The sequence below is a fragment of the Elaeis guineensis genome, chromosome 1 (genome assembly GCF_000442705.2).
Source record: "Elaeis guineensis isolate ETL-2024a chromosome 1, EG11, whole genome shotgun sequence".
Taxonomy (NCBI): Eukaryota; Viridiplantae; Streptophyta; class Magnoliopsida; order Arecales; family Arecaceae; genus Elaeis; species Elaeis guineensis.
Genome location: NC_025993.2, coordinates 32,514,315 through 32,537,524, shown reverse-complemented (window position 1 = coordinate 32,537,524; position 23,210 = coordinate 32,514,315). Strand labels below are relative to the sequence as shown.

At 34.5% G+C, this 23,210-nt stretch overlaps 1 protein-coding gene across 2 annotated transcripts in view; it reads right to left on the bottom strand.

Moving 5' to 3' along the window:
* LOC105038099 (pyruvate, phosphate dikinase 2) overlaps positions 1 to 23,210 on the bottom strand; it is a 38,295-nt gene that overhangs the window by 7,122 nt on the left and 7,963 nt on the right. For both annotated transcript variants that reach the window (XM_019848439.3, XM_010913785.4), the window contains exons 3-10: positions 9,734 to 9,790; positions 9,399 to 9,632; positions 9,171 to 9,308; positions 7,894 to 8,056; positions 7,421 to 7,656; positions 5,674 to 5,802; positions 4,961 to 5,140; positions 4,221 to 4,358 (exon numbers count right to left, since the gene is read on the bottom strand). In XM_019848439.3, coding sequence (XP_019703998.1) covers positions 4,221 to 4,358; positions 4,961 to 5,140; positions 5,674 to 5,802; positions 7,421 to 7,656; positions 7,894 to 8,056; positions 9,171 to 9,308; positions 9,399 to 9,632; positions 9,734 to 9,790 — 1,275 coding nt within the window. The remainder of the gene's footprint in view (positions 1 to 4,220; positions 4,359 to 4,960; positions 5,141 to 5,673; positions 5,803 to 7,420; positions 7,657 to 7,893; positions 8,057 to 9,170; positions 9,309 to 9,398; positions 9,633 to 9,733; positions 9,791 to 23,210) is intronic.

The window sequence follows — 23,210 nt, the reverse complement described above, 5'->3', positions numbered from 1 at the left end:
ATGGCACTAAAAAACACTAAGACCAGAACAAAAAAAAATGATATCCAAGTCTTATCACTTGTAATTACACATTTAATATATATATAGTTGGTTGGTTGTTAGACATCTATGAGCTTGTGTTTGATAATATGATAAATGTATTCTTTCTTGATTCCTTTGCCAATTCATTTATCAAATGGTGTCATTCACTATACTGATCCATATCGAACATGCTGTATTGTATTGGTAAAAAAATAATACCAAATATGCCACCTATACCATGTGTTGGAATCAAGAGATTATCTGTATCGGTACTCTGTATAGACTGTACCAGTTGGGTACCAATACATCGAAACCAGTACTCAAAAGTCAAAACTATAATGTATTACCATCAATAGGATGACCAACCTAATCAGCACTGCTGTGGCTAGAGTTCAATAGGGTGACAACATGAATAGAAGGAATCAATAGATGGGTCGATAGAGTTATCAAAGAAAGTGCATAAAGGCACCTAGTAACTGAGGTGAGTACAAAAAATAAGTGCACCTCATAAGCATTATGGAAAATATTAAAGCACCACATGGTCAGGTAACGTAGACCATCCCCCAACTATAACAGCAAGTAGGACCTAGAAGAGACCTGACACAGACTAGCTGAAACACTATTGGACTTTAACAATGTTTATGTTAGCGTTATCACATGATTTGGCGAAAAAATAGTTTTATTATAGTAACTACAACTGAGAAAGAAGGCAACCCAAGTCCCACAAAGTAGTGAAGATGCATGTGACCCATGCAATGCTCATGATGATACTTCTCTTTTTCAGCAAAATCATAGGAAAAGCATGCTGCTCATGATGCTACCTTAGATGAGCTTTTATGTTAGCATCACCATAAGCTACAATTGCTTGATCTTCTAGAGTAGGATAGCGATGCCAAATGGGCAACGCCAGTGAAGAGACCATCTATGGTGACTCGTGTAGGCACATGTTTAGTCTCACATCGGTTATTTTCCAGGGAGATCTTAGGTATTTATACAAGACCAAGGAACCTAAATAACACCTTTTGGCTTGCTTTTTTGGTTCAGGATTGTTACAAATGATATTAGAGTGGACCTAGTCCATATCTCTTATGGAATAAGAGATACTGCAGTATGGGTCTAGATTAGATTTACCGTACTTGTGATTAGATTTCAATGGATTTGGACCGTCAACCTGGCGAAGATGCTAGGACTTAAATGTAGAGAGTATGTGAGTACTCATGCAGGTGTATTTAGTCCCACATTGGTTATGTACTGGAAAGATCTTGAGTACTTATACAAGACCAAGAAATTTAAATAACACCTTATTGCTAGCCCTTTTTGGCAAGGCCCTAGGTTGTTACACCATCACCATGATGAACATGCAAGGTAGCTTGCTGGAAAGTCTCATGATACTACAAAAGGCTTGACATTGAATCCTACTTTCATGGTGGTTCTTGGGAGACATATTAGGCCACATATTTTACTCAGCATGAGGAAAAGGAGGAGATACAGAAATACATAGAAAAAATAATATAAACTAAAAACCGCATATCTAATATTGCACAAGACAGTTATTATTTATTAAGGTCTTCAAATTTGCATGTTTCTTATCCAAACTTCCTCCTTACCTAAAGGATTTTTGAAAAAAGAAAAAAAGAGATATTTCTCAAAGTTATTCTAATTCCAACATTTTAACCAATGTCCAAAATGAAAAAGAGCTTGCTTTTAACATTATTATAGTGCATCAAACTTGCTAAGGGAAGAGTCCATGTCTCTACTACTTCAAAAAGCTGAAGTTAAAAAAATAATAGGTATCCACATGTCTAATGCACATTTGATCTAGATACGTATCCAACATAGATTTTAGAAGTTGGACGAGTCCCTAGGTAACATAGATGTTAACATATTGGGGGATGAACCCCCATTCGTAAGCTTGTCTAGACCAATAGAAGGCACACTAAAGACAACATTAAAACTAAAGGATGCCAAATCCAAAGACAATATCATAAGAATGGTGATGTTCAGAAACATATATGATGAAGCGGCAACTTTTAGTTCAGGAATCACCTAGTTTGGGTATTAGACTTGCTTCAAAAGTGTAATTTTGCTATTGCTCTAGCTCCAAAATTCTTCCAAACTATCTAATCCTGCAACTAACTTTTGGAGTTTTCATCATAGATTGATTGTGTTCCAGTTTAACTGACCAGCCACTCATAGGAACTTGTTGATGGTTCGAGTCTGAGAGATAAACATAGCACAGAAAATCCATCAGATTAGCTCTATAAGGACTAAGTATTTAAGTACAAAGGTAAGTTACACAGATGTTTCTCTAGGCCCTCTTGCCTCATTTTTCATCATCTTTTAGGACCACCACTGCTTATTCTAAATCCAAGTCTACTTGTATCTCTGGGCTCACTGCATGCAACTAATCCTAAGGCGACCAAAAACTAAGGTGGCAAGAATGAAGATGGCACAATGGTCATCTTGACCACAATATAGAAACTATCTGACTATAATCAATTGCATATTTTAGTGACACAGAAAGCAAATATACATAATGCTTAATCAAGCCATCAGAACTGTTTGCAGTTGATAAGATCCTCGGAAAGTTCAAGTCAAGAAAAACAAGGTTCCCAAAATAATTTGAAGCCCCTGGTTGTTTTTAGCGTAAATATTATGGATATTAGGCCACAACGGAATGGGATCAAGGCTCTTGACGAGAATAAATGGATACATGAAATGCCAAAGCATACACAAAGGAGAAGAAATTCATAATAATTAGAAACTTGAATTTTGCACATCTGATGACAATATGGTATGACAGGAAGTGGGGTAGAAGGGCCAGGATAAGGTAGCAAAAAAGTGTTTGGCTGGAAACAGTGGAGAGGGGATTGACAAGAGGGGAATTAATATTAGAAAAAGCAGAAAGAACTTAAGTGGGAGAGGAATGAAGACATGGAATAACTAGTTCAAATATATTGCACAACGACCCACCTGGAAGGCAACAAAGAAGCAGGTTTTCAGTAGCCAAAATAGTGAATATTTTCAAAATACTTTGATCAGTTTCCAAAAATTGACGGAGTCATGGGGGTGAGGTCATTATTGATACAAGACTCATCATACTGATGACAACACAGAAAATAAATGAACCAGAGTTGGAGAGTCATCAATCCCACAGACATATTAATATGAAGTAAATCATTTAATCAATAATGCTTGGTCAGATAAATAGTTAAAGCAATGTTCAGATACTATCTCAAAATTTCATACCATATAGTTTTAAAAAATGGAAAACAACCCAGACCTCAAGGAAAATACAAGATCCTATATCCATGCCAGTTTTATGGCAAGTCAATGCTGCAACACATGATAGCACAATAGCAAGGCATAACAAGCTTGGCAAGCATCAGGGAATAAGTATAAACAAAGAATGTGATGCTGAAAATGATAATCCCAGATTACATGTTCTATTACTTTTTGCAGATAATAAAAGCTGACAAGAATAAGAGAATAAATCAATAATTCCTTTAGCCTTTCCCTTGTAACAGTATACCTGCACGAATGTCCCAGTCCTTTCCCCATGCCCAAGGACCAACTAACAGATAAGCCTCTAAAGTAATAGCTGTTAGCCTTTTGTAGTGGAGATTAATGGAAAGAATAACTCATGATTATAGAATACAAGAATTCAACTACATAGGTAGAAAAGAAAGACAAAGGAAATTAATATGTGTTAGTCAAGTCAACCAATAAAAATTCAAATAAGAATAAGAAATCCACAAAAAAAAAAAGAACAATGGGACCTATAAAGTGTCAATTAGGAGACAAAATAGCATAGGAAGTCATAATGGTTGTGCCATTGTGGCATACTAGTCATGTTGATTGATAACTATAGAGTGCAACAACCATGAAACGTGTCAGAAAATTGTAGTAACAAAGGATTTAATCTGTAGCTTATTATAGTATTCTCAATAAACAGATGGTCAGCTAAAGTGTGGCTTTTATTCTTCATCAATGACAAGAAACTTTTGATGTGGCATTTCTGTTGGGTACTTTGCTTATGCATATCAAGATAACTGACAGCATACACCTTCATAATCATCTATAAGAGCATAAAAAAGATCAAACCTGCAGTGCTAAGTTAATAAAAACCAGCCCTAGAGTTACATAAAAATGCTACATCTTCCTTTTTGTATCTGTTGTGTCATGGGAAACTGACTTACCAAAATAACAGTCTTTCCTTGGGCATGCCATGCTTCAGCATCATCAGCTGTGAATACAACTTGACCAACTGCAGCCCCCGGTGATGCAGGCAAGCCTGTAGCAATCACTTTATCTTTGTATGCAGATGGGTCTTCAAACTAAATAAGAAAAGATGGAAATATCAGCATTATATACAAGAACATGTGCCTTTGCTTGTATAAGTGATTTCCAAGCAAGCTCTCATGCATACGTGCAGACAGATGAAAACAACCATGCCTGCATTTTCAGGCATCATGGCAAGATAAGATCTTCAGTTGTAACCAAATTATAGGCTATATGTCTCCTCTTCTATCATAATCAATAAAAACTAATAAAGTTACAAAATATCAAAAATAAAAATATAGTGGGACAATATCAAAACCCTTCAGTGCATAAGTAGTCAATGCTCTAATGCATGACAATTTATATTGCCATATGTTACACGCGTACATGTGTATGTACATTTATTGTTTCAATGCTCTGTATAAGAAGGCTATACATAAATGCATGAATATCCACAATACATCCTGTTGAGCAGTATATATATGGTTTTCTCAATACGCTTTAGTATTAAGTTGCTGTATTTAAGAAATCCAGAAAGCCATCAATCTATGTCACAAAGACACACTTCACTTTAACTCATTAAGCTAACCAAAAGCCTCAACCAACATTCACCCCACATGAATCAAAATGCAATTGATTCTTTCCTTTGAAAATCTACCTGTGGATGCAGAAGTTGGTCCAGATGCCCTGGTTCCACCATCTTAATCGCAGAATGAGTATCAACAAGGCCTTCTTTAACCATGTCAACTGCAATCTTGACAGCACCTTTGCCAGTCCGCTTTCCTGTTCTGCACTGCAGCATCCAAAGCCTATTTTCCTGTACTGTAAACTCAATATCCTGTATTGTAGGAGAAATGTCAGTTGGTTTGCAATTCAGCAAACAAAAAATCTGCCCAAGGTGATGCATCATTACTCTTCTGTAGATTAATGTCAACATGAGCTCATAAGAGAAATTCCATATGACTTATACTAGGAAAACATATAACTGCACAATCAAGAATGAAACCTCAACAGTTCGAAGACACAACATAGACAGGCATGCACATGCTAAAATATGCCAGCAATAACATACATTTGCACACATGATCAGGCACAAGAACACATGCATACACAAGCATGTACATATGCATGTGCATGGGAGACCATGCTCACAGGCATGCATTTGTTAGGGCCATGAAATTAAGAATCTAATTTTCATATCTTTTTAGTGGCCCTCTGGTATGCAGTATAATCTAGAATTAAGAAAATATTTGTGCCTCTATGAATGTATGTATGTCAGTACATATGTATGTATATGTATGCTTCAATGCATTCATGCATGCATGTATATGCACATGCTATCTGATAGATATGTGAAATAAAGAATCTAACCATCATTTCTTTATAATGCCGCTCTAGAATAATACAATTCTCAACAAGCTCTTTGTAGGCTTCTGGCATGCACTGCTTCATAACATCCAAATCCTGCGGAGTTCTGATTCCAGCAACTACATCCTCACCCTGTTTTATGAACAGTCAATTTTATTAGCTATAAAAAATTGTGGAATAGCAAGCAGCCTCATCTTAGAATATCTAATCAATGGAACATTAATTTGACTCTCATCAATTAAAATCATTATATAACTGGTATTTGCAAATAGCAACTAAAATATATTGAGACTAACACTATTAAGCATTGCCTTCCCATTTAATTTGGTAATAGGAGGATACTGTATTTTAGCCAAACAGAACAGGAAATCATACATTTGAATGATTTAGACTTGATTTAGACTAATTCAACTCAGACTGGAGCAAGTCTTAAAAGTTCATGGACTGTATAAAGGATTGTACAGCAAAACACATCTGAATACAACAAATATGGTGTGTATTACATATGACATCCTATATGAGTAATAATCATATCTATTAAGGTCTTTCTACCCAATATTGAATAGTTGTACCTTTGCAATTATCAAGGCATGCTCATCTTATATTATATTGGAGCCTGTGATGGGCTTATTTGGTTAGTGAAAAAGCCTTCAGAGACATTGCAAGAAAGATCCCTGCATTTGTTAATCAAAACATCCATGACATGTGATTGCCTCGACATTATGGATAACCCCTGTCCAGCTCCTCAGGCATCTGCCAGAATCTAGCCACTTTACCACTAATCAGCCCCTAAAAGTTCATTCAATCTTCATAATTTATGGTTCCTCCTTTTGAAACAAGATCAGCTGCGGAGCATATCTATGTCGAGATGACTCCATGGAAAGATTGCCCAAATTTTTATTACTAATTGCCAGCCAGATGTCAATTCCTCAAAATTGATGCCTATTTCAGATCAAGGCAACTTTGGGCAAGAGAGGGTCCTTCCTTAACTTAAAGACCAACTATCATGTATGACAGCTTATCTTATCATCGCAGTTTAAGCACATGGAAGCAAGAAACAACCCTCTGAATTTTCCCTAAAATTAAGGGCCCTTGCCTATCATCTTGAAGGCTCCAAATCAAGTGAGTCATCATCAATCAGCACCATCTTATCGAGACCATAGTTGTCAAGAATTAATGTTCCACCTTGGACTCCATTTTGCTATAACAAATGACTAGCACTATCGGAAGGATTCAGCAATATTGATGGCTCAAGCTCCAGTCAAAAGTTTGAATTGGTCTTAGAAGGATTGATTCATGCTGATATTGCAGGACAGTTCGGGTGCTTCCCCCACATGGACATTGCATTCTACCATAATAACCAAAATGGTGTACAAACCGAATGACACTTCTCAAGATTGAATTTTTACTTTATTCAACACTTTTTATACGATTGTTTAATATTCGCTCTATTGGCAACTTGTAGAGTTCTCAAGAAATATGATACATCTTTTCTTCTCTGATAGGAAGTATGATACCCCGTACCTCTCCCAACACATGCACTAAGGAGAGGGACCAAATTCCCACAAGCATAAAAATCAAGAGTTTGCATCTAAAAATCCAGCTTTTGCAGTAGTGATGATACATCTAATACACCAGTGGAATTGATTACCATGACCCACTTGGCTTTTAAGTGCAAGAGAATAAAGATAGATTCTAAAGGCATCATGCAGATAATAGACCCACAAATTTTCAACTCAGAGAATGATACCTGAGCGTTGATGAGGAATTCCCCATACAGCTTCTTCTCCCCAGTGCTGGGGTTCCTAGTGAAGAGCACACCAGTCCCGGAAGTGTTCCCCATGTTCCCAAACACCATGCACTGGATATTAACTGCAGTCCCCTTCAACCCAGTGATCTGATTAATGCTCCTGTACTTCTTTGCTCGTGAACTGTCCCATGAATCAAATACCGCCACCACTGCGAAGTATAACTGCCTCTTTGGGTCTGCAAACAGTCCAAATATTTCTTGAGACACAACCATTCATTACTCTCATAGGGCAAAAAAAAAAAAAAAAAAAATAGTGACTTCTTTTTCATGTAAAGATGGGAAAACATAACAAATTAATTAAGAATATGAAACTAGAACACCGAAACATTAACAGCCCCGAACAATCTTAAGAAAAAGAGGAAGTAATTATTTTTTAAAAGGAACAAGGCATTGCTGTAAGTTATAGTATTTACCTGAAGGGAAGTGCTCTCCTTTGGCCTCAATGTATACATCCTTATACTGGATAACGAGCTCTTTGAGGTCTGCGGCGGTTAGGTCGGTGTCGACGCTGATCCCCTTTGCAGCTTTCAGGGTTTCTAGTTTCTCCTCAAACCGTGAGTGTGGAATGCCCACCACCTCCAATCCACCGACAGAAATAGAAGATGCAGTAAGAGAAGCAATTGCCAAAAATCAAAATTAAACAATAGAAAATATAAACTATAAATTGCACGTCTTAGAACAGAATTATCTAATAAACATATCAAAATCAGAAATTGGAACGAGCTTGTTTATTTGATTAAAAACCAAAAAAAAAGAATCAACTTGTTTATTAAATAGGAAGTTGAATCAATATTATCAGCACGAGAAATCCCCTGTGCGCCACCGCGGTGTAGAAAATCTTGCGTAGAGCGCACTGCTCCGTTCTATTGGATCACATACCGCGATGCGTATTTAATATTTATAATTTTATTTTTTTATTTAAAATTTTAAATAATAAAAATATATTTTTAAAAAATATATTTTTTTTAAATTATAATATTTTTTATAAAAATTATTAAATTTATTTTTTTAAAAAAAATTATCACATCTATTTGTAAAATTATGACGTCTATTTATAAAAATTATGGTTCTTTCCTATGAAACTATAATATTTTTTATAAAAATTATATTATTTTTTATAAAAATTATATTATTTTTTATAAAAATTATAATTTTTTTTAAAAATTATAATACTTCATAATACCATAATTTTTATAAAAAAATATTATAATTTTTATAAAAAAATATTATAATTTTTTAAATATAAAATATTATAATTTTTTAAATATAAATATTATAATTTTTTTAAAAAATATTATAATTTTTATAAAAAATATCTTAAAAATTTTTTTAGTACAGAGAATTTATCTCATGGGCACTGAGATATTGGCCATTTCCGCCTCCTATCTTATGCCCAAACCCCGAGTGAGGTGAACTGAGCCAGTTTTTTTCACGAAACTTAGGCTTTGCTTGTTGGGTATCGAGTACACCATTCCCAGATGACGAGAGATGGTACCAACTAAAGCTTGGTGAGGATACTATTTCGTCAATTTCTTCCATTGGGTCAACCAAACCATGGCCCATGTCCAACAAGTCAACCAACATCACTGCTATAAATAAACATGACAAAAAATAAAAACAAAGAAACCAAGCAAACAAACAAAGTAACCAACAAAGAGACAAAAAAGGGATCAAATCCAAATCCACTCACCACGTCTCCAAACATATCCAAAAATCGACGGTAGGAGTCGTAGGCGAAACGCTCTCCACTCTTGGTCGCCAGCCCAGCCACGACCTCGTCGTTCAGTCCCAAGTTCAGCACCGTGTCCATCATCCCCGGCATCGACACCTAAAAATCATCAAATCACAACCATCCATCCATTTAGCATGCACGAGACAAGAAGAAGTATATACAAGGATCGGATGGTTGTCGAGATACCGCAGCACCAGATCGGACAGAGAGGAGGAGGGGCTTGGAGGGATCACCCAGACGAGCTCCCATGTCCTCCTCCACAGTTTGCACTCCTTCCAGTATCTCCTCCCAGAGGCCTGGTGGTAGCTTGTGGCCGTTCTCCTGGTACTCTTGGCAGGCCTCCGTCGATACCGTCAACCCCGGCGGCACCGACAGCCCGATGCTCGCCATCTCTGCCAAATTTGCTCCTTTACCACCCAACTACTCACAGAGTTTAATTGTTACGTAGTTTAGCATGCAGTTAATATATGAGCAAAGAGAAGGAAGCAGCGAGTGTTTAGTCGAGGAGAGATAGAAGTTACCAAGGATTTCATGCCTTTGTGGCCTTCGCTCTTGCCCTTGCCGAAGGTGAACACTCTCTGAGAGAAGTTTTTAGAGGGAGCCATTTAGTTGGCAAAGAAGAGTAAGTACACAGTTGGTCTAGAGGTGGGTTTTAAGGTTTGGGATATAGTTGAGAGCTTCTTGTATCTCTATTTATAGGGGCGATTGCCAGTTGCAAGTGCAAGCTATGACGGGTAGAAACGACGAGAATAAAACATGCAGCGTACTCAGGACCGGGTCCATGGTATGGAGTTCTCGTATTTATCCAGGATAAATTGATGATGAGGATATGAATGGAAGGAGATAGAGACGAGCCCTTCAGCGAGGTGACAGAAGGCATTTTAATTTTTGGGAACAAACAAAGTCGGCACTGAATAGGCCCTGACGTCAAAATAGAGGGCCTTGAACAACAACTTCTCCCAAACGCCGATCACGAGCCACATACAAACAAAAACTTGCCACGTGGGATAGATAAGCTTTATTTTCTTTTCTTCTCTACTTCTCTCTCTCTCTGGGTTTTTTTTTTTTTTTTTTTTTTTTGGGGGTGCGTGTGTACAAAGGGAGGCCGAACGGAGCCACCCGGCTCCTGCAGGGGGGATAAGTTTTGTCACGGACTCCTCTCTTGTAAATAAATTATTTAAATAACTCCTAGGTCATAAACGTAGTGACCAAAATTCAAGTTCCTAGAATCCAAATTTAAACATTTCCAACATTTAGGATAAAAACAAACTTTTTAAAGGGCCGAACAAGTTCTTAGTCGGGCATAAGATACTGGTGTAATAATTAGTCATTCTACCACCCCTTTCAATTATCACAATAATTCTACCATGCCAGAAGCCACTTTTTGTGGGCGAAACAAGCCACCACAAAATTATTTAGTTCGCTCCTTTATCTACCTTTTGATTCTGTAAGAGGGAATTACCGCCGATTAGGGGTACTTATCCACTAAGGGAACAGCAGTGGCACATTAAACAGGAAACAGAATGGTATTGGAGACGTGCAGCTCGGCAATATTTTCCTTCGTATACCTTCTAGATTTCATTAAGAGTCGATATCGATATTTCTATATAATTGGACTAAAAATTTTATAGTAATCAAATATGTTAGTCCGTCTTGCTTGTATTTTCTAAGGGTCTATTCAAATCCAATCTAAATCATATTCTTTGGACTACAAGAAGAAAAAAAATCTAACGATAGCTTTTTTTTTTTTCTTTTTCCTCGATGATTTGAGCTAAGTGGTATTTAGTTGATATAGGATCATGACTAAATGGACAGTCCAATCCACAAATCCCGTAGAATATTCCACCCAATTATCTTGGAATATCCAAATAGACCTTAAAAGGGAAGATGTATTGGATTATTTCCCCCTTAAACAAAAGAATTTTCTCTTCAGCAACTAGTAGGTATTAGGATTAATGAGTCACTTCATGTCCACTTTCATGATGGCAATTGATATATAATGAACATGGAAGGTTTTTTTTTTTTTGGCTCAATCCAAGATAGGTCACCTCGAATCTGATTCGTTCCTTGGGTCAGGTTGCCCTAATGAATATCTCACTGGATCAGGCTCAGAATGAAGTATCAATCTAAATTCCAATCATCTTGAAGGCTTGGACAATCTAAGCCAATTCAAATCCAACTTGATCCTATTCGGGAGGTCTCCAAACATGATGTAACTTCAAACTAACGTGAATTAAATAAGAAGTTCCAACATTTAGACCAATCAAAATTTCTGCAGTGGAAATTCCAATTCTGCTGACTTGGATACTGCTTAAAACGAATGAATTGATCCTAATGATGGTCCAGGCCAACTGAAATTCCAATCAAGAATTCAGTAGTCAATATATCTTGTGCTTTGGTGACAGGGGTAATTATTCCATCAGGTTGCATTCGGGTATTTTGTTAGTTTGATCAGTCCTTTACTACAAACAACCTGCACAAGTTGTGCCCCTACTTTTTATATTGGTACCATAGCAATGTTTATTAGTTTGTGTTCTTACTTCATTTGGCATTTGCAATTAACCACTTGTAATATACTAAATTAGTTAGGTCTCCAAGTAGAAGAACCCAACTTAAAATGAGACCTCCCTAGCGATGGATAAACTATCAGCCATCGGAAGTTGTTGCCTATGAAAAGAAAGGAATAACATGCCCTGGACTAACAAAGAATGATAGAATCAAGTGGTTTTCCTCCCAACCCAACCCAACCCACTTCGAGGACGAGGACATCTAAGAAGTTATGTTGAGATAGAGGCAACAATCAATGACCACACCTGTATCTCCCTGGTAGAATGGGGAGCCGACCCATGATGGTAATTAATCCTATGTGGGTGGCGTTGCACCACTTATCCCACTTACATCACTGTAGCCGAATGCCTTCCTTTGTATCAGTTATCTCAGGAAAGCATCCAACATGTACATACGACCATATTACTAATATCAATATGGGGGAAGTGTCTCGCTCCCCTCACACTCCAAGGTCATTGGGAATGATGGGCAATGACGTCTCTCCTTTGAAAGTTTGAAATGATTTATATGTATGGAACACTCCCTGATTAAACCCTCCGTACCTATGAAAGAATAGGATGCTTGATTTTGAATCAATTTTTGATTGGAAAATGCATGCTTTTTATTGGAAAATGCATGCTATGGAAAGTGATATGGGTCACGTTGAGTGGAACATGTCACCTGTGGACAATGGAGAGGAGAATAATCAGGCCAACCTTTTGAAGAATCCCCTTCTTTAATGTCAAATCGAAATTATGATGGGACAAAGTGACGTATTCTAGTAGATTGTATGCGTGAATGTTATCAACCAGTTGGTGTACGTTGCGTGAACATTTTACATGTGCATGATTTTTTTGTTTGCACGATATATAGCTTCACTACATCAAAAATATGTTGCGCATCCTTGGTTCTTTGCACTTTATTACATGTTCTGATTGTTATAACCCACAGCCAATGGCATGTGCCCTTTTTTTCTGGCCGTAATCGTTGAAGAAAAGTTTTTTATCATCCTTAACAGTCATGGATGACGTTTTTGCATATATCTGGTCAAAGGAGTAGGCTAGTAAACTTGGTTAATTAGCTATATAGGCAGTCTTTCACGGACAAATTAGCTAAAAAAATGTAAAATATAGTGCAAAAAATGATGTTATATATATACTTGTATATCTATCTTAGTGTCCACTATCAAGCTAAAGCATAATAGTCTCTATTCTCTGGTACCAACTATGTCCTAATAATTAGACTAATTAAGCATGGCCATTCTTATTATAGGGATGGCAGCAGTTGTTATTAGATGAATAGCCATATAATCTTGTGTCTGTGCAAACATTTAAAATCGGCTAAATGCAATGAAACAGCGCATATCATATCCGATAAAGACTGTGCTAACAACACTATCTCTCTTTCATCCCCTCTAGTTGTCATGAAAGAAGGATTCACCTTCCTTTGCATGAGTCCATAATTAGATGATCCACTGGTTACTTTAAGATTTATATAAATTATGGATAAATGATAGACCTCAAAGTGCATTGAGATCTGTGTGGTGGGTGATCCAATGATGGATCCCTATGAAGGAAGGTAAATCGATTCTTCTTTCATGTAGAAGATGCATCCTCGACCCGCATATCTGGTCCACTATCTTGATTCTGGGATAACCAATCCCAAATGAAGTCGCCAACGATGCCTTCTAAAATATCCCAATAAATAAAAATATCAAAATATTAAAACATTTCTCATTGGATTACCAGTCCCTCTCTTTTTTTTTTTTTTTTGTGCTTCACTATATGTTGTGATTGTTACTATTTTTAGCCGGCTATATGCTGCTCTTTGTTCTGGCCGCAATTGTTGAGGAAAGGTTTTTGGTCATCATCAACAATCACGGGTGAATGTTTCTGCATGCATCCAGTCATAGAAGTAGGATGGTACATTTGATGGGATATGATGTCTCTCCTTCAAAATGATTTTGATTTACATGTGTGGAACACCTCCTCAGTAAAACCCTCCCTAGAAAGAACCTTTCATGATGCTTGATTTTGAATCAATTTTTTATTTAAAAATGCATGCCATAGAAAGTGAGATGGGTCACATTGAGTGGAACATGTCATCTATGGACAATACAGAGGAGAACCATCAATCTCACAGACAGTCTTTTATATAATCCTCTTCTTTAATATCAAACCAAATCAACGATGTGGACAGAGTGACGTATTCTAGGAGAGCATGGCATCCTTCTAGGAGATTATATATCAACATTATGATCCAGTTGGTGCATGTTACATGAGTGTTTTACATGTACATGAATTATTTGTTTGGATGATAGCTTCACTAAATAGAAAGGTATGTTGCTTATTCTTATTCTTTGTCCTTCGTCACATATTCTAATTGTTATGAGCCTTAGTCAAATGCATGCTGCTCTTTATTCTGGCCGCAATTGTTGAAGAAAGGTTTTTTGCCATCATTAATGGTCACGGGAGAAGTTTTTGCATGCATCTAGTCATAGGAGTATGCTAGTAAATTTTGTTAATTAGCTTTATAGGCAATCTTTCATGGACAAAGCAGCTAGAGTATCAACATTTGCTAAATGTAGTGCAAAAAGTGATGTTATATATACCAGTATATCTACCTTAGCCAATCATTCATTAAATTAAAGCATAACTCTCGTAATTCTCTAGTGTCAGCTACATCACGATAATTAGGCTAAACATGATCATTCTCATTATAGCAATGGCAACAGCTATTAGGAGATGAACAGCCATGTAATCTTAAATCATAATACAGATTTAGGACTAGCTAAATCCAGTGAAATAATTTGCATCACATCAGACAAAAATTATACCAACAATGTTGTTTCTCCTCTATCCCCATTGAGCTAGGGGTATATCTTTCATGCGAAAGAAAGATTCTCTTTATTTCACATGAATTGACCATTGATTCATCTATCGGTCTCTTTGAGATCTATACATGTGGATGGATAATAAAGGTCAGAGTGCATTAAGATCTATACTAATGGATGATCCAACGGTGGGTTCGTGTGAAAAAAAATGAATCTTTTTTTCACACAAAAGATGCACTCTAACCCCCATCACCAAGTTGTTGTCTTAATCTTAGAACAACCAATCCCAAATAGGGTCATCAACAATCTCCTTCCAAAATATCCCAATGAATAAGAATATCAAAATTTTAAAATATTTCTTATCGGACCCTAATTCCTTGTCGAATCCTCTCCCTTTCTTCATATATAAAAGCAATGTCCTTCTTCCCAACTCTTGCTCAAAGGTAAGATTTTTAACTTGATTTTCATTTTGATAGTGATCAACCGAGGACACCCAACAGCAAAGCAAGCGGTGGTGCCATCACCATGATAGAGGACCTCCATGAGGATGTGTTGATGAGGGTACTCTGGCATCTAGATGGGCCAACACTGGCGGTGGTGAGCTACGCCACCGCTTACTTCTGATCACTCTCCATCTAGTCCCATGTTTAGCTTGACATCTATTAGTCTACACCTTGTTGAGATTTATTGCTAAGTCTTTATTCTATTTAAAACTTGTTTTAGTGTTAGTCCAAGTTATATTTGGTTTAGCCTTAGACTTAACATACGAAAGCCTATCTTTAAGTGGTAGTGGAAGATAATGATAGTTTTGGTGGATAGAGAATGCAGTTTTTATAAGAGGAGGGAGTAACATGAAGAGTTATAGAGAATTTTTTTTATGAGATAAGATATTTTTGAGAGTGTGATTCAAACTCATTATTTTAGTATTTATTTTTATGAATAAATATATTTTTTCTCCCAAATTTTTCTTCTACTACTGTTACTTGATTTAGTTGGTATTTGTTTTAAAACTTAGGCTGACATATGTTCTATCTATACCAAGCAGCATATCGTTCTACCTAATATTACAGGGAGATTGGAGTATGGTCAAAGCAATGTGTGGATTTAGATTTATCCAGAGTAGGTTTTGAAGCAGCAAGTTGATTATTGGTAGTTTGCATGTTTGTAGTTCGATATGATTTTAAAGCTTTCAATAATTCATTATGCATGTCAACACATACATGGACTCTATTATAATTCAATATTTGGATCATAATGGTCGACTTCACTAATATTAATATGTTATCTTGTTGACTTAACCAACATCAACATAGCTGCTTTTATACTATCACTTATCTTCATAAGTTGTTTATCCAATTTGGAAGTTTATGATCAAAGCATATCTAATGGGAAAAGATTTGTGGTATATCTTAAAAGAGTGAGGGATGATAACAATGGATACTCTTAATAATGAGATTGCGGAAAGAAAGTAAAATTTGAGATTTAGAAAGGTGATATAGATTCTCCAAAATAAAAAAAAATTCTCTCCATATTTAGCATATCCAGGAGTCAAAAAAAGTATAGGATATGCTTATAGCTATCCACTCAAGATCTAGCAATGTAAGACATCTCAAATAAAAGTTGCCTAAAAGGTTGGTTTTGCTTCTAGCTTTCTCGAAAAACTTTAAAAAAAAAAAAAAAAAAAGTAAAATTTGTTCAAAGATGAAGATTTGAAGTAGTGGGAGCTTGATCAGTTAAAAGCAAAATTGAGTTTACAAGAAATTTCATAATATAATGAAGTTGATTAGTTTGAGGATCAAGCAAGTTCAGAAAAAGATCTGGAGGCAAAGGAGCTTGATTAGATAAATACTATATCAAGTTGAAAAGAGATTACAACTAAAGAGCAAGTTGATTTTAAAATTACTTAAAAAGAGTTAAAGGATACTACAGTTGATCTGAATGTAAAATTTATATCGAGAAGTCAAAATTATATAAGAGAGTACTATTCCAAAGTTATCTAAATTATTTGATAATTTTGTCAGTGATTTAGTCAATCATGAAGATAAAGAGTTAATTAATTTTGAAGTAGCTAATTTTAGAGATCAAGCAATAAGAAGATATATTTGGTGCAGATGATTTATATTGTACTTTGGTACTGGATAAGGATTTTGATGTGCTAGTTAGTTTTGAAGCTACTTTAAAGTTCAAACAATTTAAAAGCTTTTTGATGAGGATTTAATTTCATATATAGAAGCCAGCTACATGTAGATACATGGAGCTACTCAGTTGGAGGCATGTGAATATAGCTAAAGCTTTGTTGCTGATTTTACATGTGTACAACATAATTACAACTAGCAACTTTATATTTGATGGTGCAAGCTAGATGCTTATAATAGAATTTTGGTGCAGTGACCATATAATCAATGATAAGAGAAAATATTGTAGGACATAATTGACTTCAATATGTGGATCCAAAGATTTAATTTGATGAAGATATTATTATTCAAACCGATAAAGGAGCACCAATATTCATCTACTTATTCATCATGTTATTGCATATTATTGTTATTGCTATACTAATGGCAATGGCTACTATAATAACCTATGATATTAACAAATTCAATATTGTTGGTATGGATTAATGATAAGGAGTGTTGAGATTCATTGCTAAGTCCTTATTTTATTTGATTTTTTTTTAGTACTAGTCTAAGTTAAGGTAGATTGAGTCTTAAACTCGATATATAAGATTATTTTTTAATGGAAGTTGGAGATAATGACCTTTTTGTCTTTTATTAGGAGAGATGATGGTTTTGTAAAGAAAGGGGGAATGACATGAAGAGTTAGAGAGAATTCTTCTTGATGAGGTGAGATGTCTTTAAGAGTGAAAATTCAACTTATTATTTTAGTCTTTATTTTTTTTAAATAAATTTATTTTTTTCTTTTATATTTTCTCACTTTTGTTGTTTGATTTAGCTGTTATTTATTTTGAATCCTAGGCTGGTATGTTTGATCTATACTAAGTAGTATGGCATTCTCTACACCTCTAAATGTAATTATTTATTCCGCTCACTACAAGAATATTCAATATTAGCGACGGTATTAGTAATAGAAAAAAATTTCATCGCTAATAATATATTTTAGCCACCATAAAATCGATCAAAAATCTCACCGTCATTAATACTATTAGTGATGGAAATGTAATTATTAGCAATGACAAAAGTTGTCGCTAAAAGTGTTTAAATTTTTTAATTTTTTAATAATTTATATATATAAAATAATTATTAGTAACTGCGAATTGACATTATTAGCGATGAAAATCTTGCCATCGTTAATAATTTTTTTTAAAAAAATTGAATAATAATTTAAAAAAATATATTTTTTGAAAATATTATTAGCAATGAAAGTAGTGTCAAGAATATTTTTCTATCGCTAGTAATCCAAAAAATGATTTAGATTCAATTCGAATCCAATTCAAACCTGATTCGAATCCAATTCAAAATCATGTCAAACCTAATTTAATTAGGCTTTGAATTTAAGTCCTAATTAGATTATAAAATTTAATGTACCCCAAATTAAGTTAAGATTAATTAAATTAAATCTAATTTAAATCAATTAGAAGAACATAATTTTTAATTTGAGTTCAATTCGAATCTAATTCGAGCCCGATTTGAATCCAATTCGAAATTCTATCAATCCTAATTCAATTAGACTTTGAATCTAAGTCCAACTTGAATTGTAAAACCCAATTATCTTCAAATTAGGTCAAATCTAATTAAATTTTAATCTGATTTAAATCAATTAAGAGAAAATAACTTTCAATTTAGATTCAATTCGAATCCGATTCGAATCTAATTTGAAATTCTGTCAAATCTAATTCTATTAAACTTTGAATCCAAGTTCTAATTATATTATAACATCCAATTACCCTCAAATTAAATTAAACTTAATTAAATTTAATTTGATTTAAATCAATTAGAAAAAAATAATTTTTAATTTAAATTTAATTCAAATCTAATTTAAAATCCTGTCAAATCTAATTCAATTAGACTTTGAATCTAAATTTTACTTAGATTATAAAATCTAATTAATCTCAATTTAAATCAAGCTTAATTAAATTAAATCTAATTTAAATCAATTAGAACTTGATCCATGATTTGATTCGAATCCAATTCAAAATCCTATCAAATCTAATTAAATTAGGCTTTGAATCCAAGTCCTACTTGAATTATAAAATCTAATTAGCCTCAAATTAAGTCAAACCTAATTAAATTAAATCTAATTTAAGTTAATTAGGATTTGATCCATGATTTAATTTAAATCTAATTCAAACCTGATTCAAATTCAATTCAAAATCTTGTCAAATCTAATTCATTTAGGCTATGAATCCAAATCCTATTTAGATTATAAAATTCAATTAACCTCAAATTAAGTCAAAACAAATTAAATTAAATTTGATTTAAATTAATTAAGACTAGATCCATAATTTAATTTAAATCTAATTTAAATCTGATTCGAATCCAATTCGAAATCTCGTCAAATCTAATTCAATTCGACTTTGAATCCAAATCCTATTTAGATTATAAAATCTAATTAGCCTCAAATTAAATTAAATTTAATTAAGTAAAATATAATTTAAATTAATTAAAATTTAATCTATGATTCAATTCGAATCTAATTTGAATCCAATTCAAAATCCTGTCAAACCTAATTTAATTAGGCTTTGAATCCAAATCCTACTTGAAATATTAAAATCCAATTAGCCTCAAATTAAGTCAAGCTTAATTAAATTAAATTTAATTTAAATCAATTAAGATTTGAACCATAAATTAATTATATCCAAAAATTTAATAAAATCGAACAATGATTTTTAACCACCCAAAAAACGACCAAGGAAAAAAAAATTTAATATTTAAAAAAAATTAATAGTATTAACAAAGGCATTAGAGACAGAATAATTTATCATCGCTAATAATTTTAAAAAATATTATTTTAAAAATTTTAAAAAAATTAATATTAAAATTTAATATTAAAAAAAATTAATAGTATTAGCGATGGTGGATGGATATTAGAAATAAAAATACTGTCACTAATATCCTGGCATGTAAAATGATATTTTATCAACCATATTACCGATGGCGAGTGTCGGTAATAGTCCGTTTAAAACACACCCAAGCCCGTCGGAGGGAAAAAAAATTTCGTGCTCTCCTTCTTCCCACGAATTCCCTCTCATTCTCCTCCTTTTCGACTTTTCCCATCTCGTCGGTGCCTCCTCCTGACCGACGATGACCTCCCTCCCCGATGCATCCTTTCTGGCATTCCTCACCTCCATACATCCTCCTTCCCGATGTCTCGACCCCATCGATGCCTTCTACACCGCGACCCCGAGCCCGTTGCACCGACCTCGCCTCGCCTGCAGTTGCCTCGACCTCATCAGTGCCTCCTACACCGCGGCCCTGAGCCAGTCACCCTAGCCCCACCTCACTTGTAGCCACTTTGACCCCGCCAACGCCTCCTACGCCGTGGCTCTGATACTACAACAGAATAGGATATTAGTGATACAAAAAATTCATCGCTAATACTAGATTTTCATTGGTAATAATTATTAGTGACGAAATTATTGTCGCTGATATTTCATCGTAAATAATGACGTCGTTGATAATTTTTTACGATGAAAAAAAAAATTTTCATTACCAATAATCGATATTACTGATCAAAACTTTTCATCGTTAAATTTTTTTTTTTTCGAAAACTACTTTTCATGATAAATAATGTTCATCATAAAAAAAGTAAGTTGTGACAAATTATTACATCACTAATAAAAATAATTTTAAAAATTATTTACAATGAACTACTTTTGTCGCTATTAATTTAATTAAAATTTTTTATAAAATTTAAATTTATAAAAAAATTATTAGTGACGTAAAAGTTTCGTTGCAAATATGATAATTGCCGATTGAAATTTTCATCGCTACTAAATTAAAAATTATTTATAATGAAATTATTTTCATCATTAATAATTTAATATAAAATTTTAATATTTTTAAATTTATTACAAAAATTATTTACGACCAATTATTTTCATCACTAATAGGATTTTTGGCAACCAAAATTTCGTCAGAAATAATTTCATTACTAAAAATTTACACATAATTTTTTAAAAATAATTTATGAATATATATTTTTAATTTATATTTATAATATTTTTTATTTATAATCTATAAAATAAAAATAAAAAATTTATATAAAAAATTTATAAATAAATTTTATTATTTTATTATATTAAATTAAAATTATAAGAGGTCTGAAATAAAAATAAAAAGCAACATAAATAGGCTGTCAAGTGTCGGCGTTTGCAGAAGAAAAATGGCCTGGGGAAGGGGAGCACTCGGAAGAGCTCGGACCAGTCTGCTACTGCCTTATCAGCTGCACCATCTGCTTTATCTACGCTATCCGTGGCGCGTCCTATGCCATGGCCCCGAGCTAGCTGCCTCGACCTTGCCTCGCTTGTGGCCACCTCGACCTCACCGGCACCTCCTATGCCAAGGCTATGAGCCAGCCATCCCGACTCGCCTAGCCCATAGTTGCCCCGACCCCACTGGCACCTCCTACGCCACGAACTTGAGCCAGCCGCCACGGCCTTGCCTTGTCCGCAACTGCCCCAACCCCATTGGTTGGACCCTACCCCACCAGCCTCCTCGTGGCCCCATCCCTGTTAGCCTGATTGCCCGACCGTCGCCCACCACCCCCAACCTGCGGCCCCGACCTTATGGCCCCTGCTCCACGGCCCCATCCCCGTGCCAATGCACCTACTATTGTGAGTATTAGCGACGATTGGTAGTGTTGTTTAGTATTAGTGATGAGATTAGCAATAGCTATTATCATCACTAAAAGTTAATTAAATATTGATTTAATTAATTAATTAGATATTTAATTAATTAATTAATTAGATGCATGAGACTTGGATCTCAACATGTAGAGTGCTCGGACTGAGGAAAAGTGCCAGACAGCATTGCAAACATGGGCCAAGGCGTGCCCTATGTGCTTGGGCCTCGGGTCATAGCTGGCATCCAAGACATCTTGCCCTCACACATCCTGTGCACTCAGACTGATGGAAAGTATCGGACAGCATTAATTATATATTAATTTTAATAAAATTTACATTGCATAGAGTGATAGACCCGTCAGTTGATTGATGTATATATTCTAATATATCTATACATTTATTTATTTTTATATGAATGAAAAAATTATGTATATTGATTAATTGATTATCTACTATAGATAGTTTAAAAAATATAAATAATTTTATAGGTCATTATAGTAATCAAACAGAATGCTGAGGGTTCGAAAAAAATTTCGGACAGCATTTCTCTTTTGTTCTCCCTACATGGAAGAATAAAAGATAAATGCTGACGAAATTTTTTTCAGTCCCTATTGCGTATCATTTGATTATTGTAATGAACCTATAAAATTAATATATTTTCTAAATGGGATAGGACCTATATTTACCTATTAGTTGATGATATGATATATTTACTATGTAAGCCATTTTGAATGATAAAATAGTATTTACTATAAAATCCTCGAAGAAGTGATCAAGATGATCTACATTGGAGGTCATAGTGCCATTTTATTTAAGTGCCAATAGTTCAATACTGACAATGGTATGAAGGTTGATCTATGACACAGGCTTATTGAAATCAAATATGGATCAAAAGCTTATGTCAACAAGCCATTTGTACTAGCTGCACAAGCTGCTCAAGTGTATTATACTTCTTTTCTATCAAGAAAAAGAAGAAAAAAAGATTGGTGGGCTATACATAAAATTAAGTCTCGAACCATTCATTACACATTCGATAAAGAAGAAAAGCCCCAATTATCAGAATATCTTCAAGAGGATGAGACAGTAGGAGTTCATCAATCATTCGATGATGTGGAATTGGATGCTTCAAAAATTTTTCTACATAAAGATGGCTAACATGAGAAGATAGATCCAACTGAGATTATTTTAAAGGACAACCCTCCCCAAGAAGGGGAAGAAGAGGAAGAAGAAGAGGAAGAGGTGGAAGAAGAGGAAGAATCGAAAGAAGATTCCATATGATGCCAAATATCTGAAGAGGTTGATGAGCAGTGCTAAGTATATAATTCTTGAATTATTTTAATTACTTATTTTACATCATTTTAAATCTTGTATTGCTATCCATAATTGTACAATTAAGAATTTATTTATTTTTATTTTGAGAGAACATACATTATGTCTTTCAGAGGTCAGAGTCGTGCCAGTCGAGGATTGAGCTCTTGAGGAGAGAACGATCACACGGTCAGCTCGCATGGTTCTGCACCTGTCACACGGGACGGTAAGCTCTAACACTTTATATATTCTCATTTATATTATTTGATCATTTTATTAACTAATATAATATTCTTTATATTTGATATTTTGCACTCAGGTTCAGAGGATAGGGGGTCACTAGTGATCCTACAGTCGCATGCAATAGTGACCGCCAGCTCTCAGACACAGTGCTGTGGTCGAAGATCCATCTGACTTGCGGCACCTCTGATTCGATCGGAGGATAGAGAGATCATCCATATCTAGAGCTACTTGTAAATACTATATGCTCAATTAATATGTTTAAAAT